The 4,139-nt window shown below is 35.5% G+C and overlaps 1 protein-coding gene across 1 annotated transcript in view; it reads left to right on the top strand.

The window, feature by feature from the left end:
• Positions 1-4,139, top strand: part of LOC108907689 (serine protease persephone) — a 16,847-nt gene that overhangs the window by 5,541 nt on the left and 7,167 nt on the right. Inside the window, exons 4-5 of the mRNA XM_018711475.1 lie at positions 815-984; positions 1,646-1,917. Of these exons, the coding sequence (XP_018566991.1) occupies positions 815-984; positions 1,646-1,917 (442 nt within the window). The remainder of the gene's footprint in view (positions 1-814; positions 985-1,645; positions 1,918-4,139) is intronic.

The raw sequence follows: 4,139 nt of genomic DNA, 5'->3' as shown, positions 1-4,139 counted from the left end.
TATTTGAATTCCAGCAGAAATAATTTAGATTAGATTATATCGGTCTGAATTTTATAAATTTTGTTCAAAAACTTACGAAAGCGTATTTATTTTCTAAACATATTTTAAAATGTAAGTCTACTATAATTTTTATTTTAATATTATTAACTATTTATTGGGTATAGTATTACTTATAAATAAATAATCACTAATAAAATACTCAAGAACAAGATAACTAAACTAAACAACTACTCGACATCATAAAATAAGGTTTTTAATTTATAAAGTTGGGTAAATTGTTTATTGTTGCTGATATTAACAAAAATAGACATGCATTGCACCGATCAGGAAAAGGCTAGAATAATTGATGCTCTTTGGCAGCAGGGAGATTCAGTTCGTAACATAGGTCGAATTTTAAATAAAGATGAGAGTAGCAAAAAGTTATCATTTTTAATTACACGTCATTTCCGTGTATAATTTTATTTATTTTTATTTTAAATGCAGAAAAGTTTCATTTTTTAATTAAATGGAATACGGAAGGCTGTTAGATAGAGCCGCAATTCAGTGGCATGGCAAGCGAGTCAACCGAGGCATGCGTGAGCCTCTGGCTCAGAATTTTTTTCACATTCACGTCACCTAAGTATACTGTTGCTTTGTTATCGTGCGGATGTTGTACATAATATTTAGCATCTATAGTGATAAATTCAGCTTGCCGAAACAAAAAGTCGCGTCGAATTCTATATTTCCTGGCTCTAATATATGTTACGAAAACATTAATAATAAATATTTTAATTTTACCAAGGTTTTTTGAATGTCGATTTCTGTTGTGTCTTAGGGCAGTTGGGCCGGTGTTAGTGATCCTTGGGGCGCACCGCGTTCGTGACCTGGAACCCACTCAAGTGAGGGTTTCTACTTCCAGTATCTACATTCACCCAAAGTGGTCCAGGCTTCTTCTTCGCAATGATATCGCTTTGATACGGTTACCTTCGCCAGTGGTACTCAACAGTAAGTACTGTTTTTTAGTCCATCCGCTTACATACAGAGGTCGTTCAGAAATTGGTCCGTGTATATTACATAGCCACAACAATTTTTTTTTTGACCTTCTGGAAGCAATGGAGCAGCGTTGCCAGATTTTTTTTCTGGCAAAGCGGGATTTTGAAACTTTTTGAATAAAAAAGCGGAATTCTTTCGTTCAAAAACGGGACATACTACGGGTTTGTAATTAATGCCTAAAAAAAAAAGGTCTCAGGATATCTGGGAAACGAATTGTCTTAAAAAAAATCGATGTCTAAGAAAAAAAAAGAAAATAATTGATGCCTAAAGGAAAAACAAAACAAGAGCGTGAAAAGCGGGACATTTAATTTTGGGTTAAAAGGCGGGACGTCCCGCCAAAATCGGGACGTCTGGCAACGCTGCAATGGAGCCATCAGAAATGCTCTCTCTGTCACGTCAAGAGCTTTCCCTCGAAAAATAGCTAAAAATCAGTGGAAACCTCGATTTTTTTACAAAAATAGTTGTTAAGATTTTGTAATACACTGACATGTTAATAATAAAATGCAATCTCGGGGAGTTTGTTAAAATTAGTTGTAATTCCACAGGGAGGAAATTAGCACTACGCAAAAGAAAGATACAAGATTGATACAGAATATTCCCTTCACTGTTCTAGATGCCATACAAATCGTATCTCTCGCCGGTGACACCTCCAACAGTTTTGAGGGCCACGAAGCTCGCGTCAGCGGCTGGGGTTTGGAATCTGATGAATCCACCGCCATCTCCGAAGTTCTGAGACAGGTCAACATACCCGTCATATCCAACACTGTGTGCAACGTCGCGTACTTGGGTGTGATTCAGGAAACCCACATCTGCGCTTCTGGACTTGGTGGAAAGTCCACTTGCAGCGGGGACTCTGGTGGACCACTGGTGATAGGTGGTGTGCAGGTAAATACTTGTCAGAACTCCTAGTCTACTTGTAAAAGAAATAACTCTCGAACTGTTGGGTCGATTCGGACCAACCAAGTGCTGATGGAAAGCCAACAGTTGGCCGCGTTTAATGCCATAGGCTGAAGCAAAATATTTATTGACTACTTTTTAAACAAATTTTGTGAACAACTTTGAAAAATGAAAGACACAATAGGCAAAATTAACAAATTAAAAAAAGACGTTTTATGGAAAACAAAACTTCAAAATATTTAATCAGGCAATGAAGAATACCTTCATTTCAAATTCAAGAACAAGAAATATCTTGAAACTGTCACAGTAGTAGGTAATGCGGTTATCCTTTTATTATTCTTTTTCGCATGACGGTTATCCTTAATTATGACGGTATCGCTGCGCTCTGATTGGCTGGCGGGGAAGGGGAGGGGGAAGGGAAAAGGTGGAGGAATGGGGGGTGGTCTAAAGTGCCGCATTACCTACTCACAGTTTATTTCCTTAAGTGAAATTCCACAATAAAGCCTAAAGTGTTACTAAATTAGCACAATTACTTTTTTAATTTTTCATGTTTCATTTAAACGATCCCTAGGCATTTGTATTTAAATGCACGGCAATAGTATATTATGTTACTAGGAGTAGAAGGCGATCATTATGTGTTGAGCCCAAAAGTTTGCTCGCCGAGGCGTTAGCCGAGGCTGAGCAAATTGGGCAAAACACATAATGAGCCTTCCACTCCGAGTGACATATACTATTTTTTCTTCAAGCGTGAATATAAAAAATTACTAATTTTGAAAATTTATAGCGGATANGATATAAATTTTTATTGCCCAATCTGGCAACGTTTAGCATCCAATTTAAAGGGACGAGGTCAACAGCGGCATTTACGCCACATCAAAGGAGTGTCGCATATGGGTTAGATATGTGGTATTAGTTTCCACAGTCATAAAAATGGGGGGAAATTGTTTACAGAGTGGTTAATTGTTTAATTTTTACGTAAATTTACGTTTTTCGCTTATAACTTTTTTCCGTTCATTTCCACCAGAAAACAGTAAAGTACTTTTTTCCGTCTTCAAAAGACCTACAAAACCAGCCCTCGAGCGTCAAAAAATATTGATTAGATCAAATGTTATAAACAGAAGAAGTTTATTTATGACTATTGAATTATAAACTGCGTTATTATTACCAGAACGTTTTGGCATCGCATAAAAGAAAATTCCAGGTTTAAAAAAAAATGATAGATTTCAATGTATTGTTATGGAACCTACCATGAAAAAAATCAGTGCGATTGTTGAAGATGCTCGGGATCGTCCAGACTAATAATTAGTTAATTTGTTTATAAGGCCATAACTTGTAAACTATTCAACTTACCGGTTCCAGATTTCGTGTGAGTTATTAGACAGTGATAAGGAATGAGAGGATGCGATGCCAAAACGTTCTGGTAATAATAACGCAGTTTATAAATGTTTAATTCAAAAGTCATAAATAAATTTCTACTGTTTATAACTTTTGATCTAACCAATATTTTTTGACGCTCGGGGGCTAGTTTTGTAGGTCTTTTGAAGACGAAAAAAAAAGCATTTTACTGTTTTCTCGTGGAAATGATCGGAAAAAGTTATAAGCGAAAAAACGTGAATTTACGTAAAAATTATACAATTAACCACCCTGTAAACAATTCCCCCCCCCATTTTTATGACTGTGGAAACTAATATGTTATTGTACACTGATGGGCATCTTAAAGTCCCCACTAGTTGGGTCGCTCTCATTCTATCGCGCCCCACCACAAATAATTACGGAATGTTTCGGACTGGGAGTGGGGTGTGGAGATATACTACACCGTGGCACCAAAAACTCTGATATATTCGATAGGGTAAATAATTAATCTGATACCAGTTGCATTTGATATTTTTTTAAATATTATTTTATTAATGATATGTAATGTATTGTAACATTTCTTGGTTAGTTAAATAATTATATTGAAGATTTTTTTAAAAATAAAATGTTATAAACCGTTTACTATTTTAACCATTGTTCACTACATCCACATACCTGCATATTTAGTGTTTTCCTGTATTAGAGATATTCATTTATAAATGTTGTCTTAAATCAATACATACAGGGTGGACTAATAGTGATTATATTACTCCTATGTCATATAGATAGAAAATACATATTTTATTAGGGCATCGAGCGGTGCCTTAAAGAGGACATTTTAAAAATATTATGAAGTA

The sequence above is a fragment of the Anoplophora glabripennis genome, unplaced genomic scaffold (genome assembly GCF_000390285.2).
Source record: "Anoplophora glabripennis isolate ALB-LARVAE unplaced genomic scaffold, Agla_2.0 scaffold11, whole genome shotgun sequence".
NCBI classification, from domain to species: Eukaryota; Metazoa; Arthropoda; class Insecta; order Coleoptera; family Cerambycidae; genus Anoplophora; species Anoplophora glabripennis.
The sequence above is the reverse complement of the archived record's forward strand: the minus strand, read 5'-3'. Positions and strand labels throughout refer to the sequence as shown.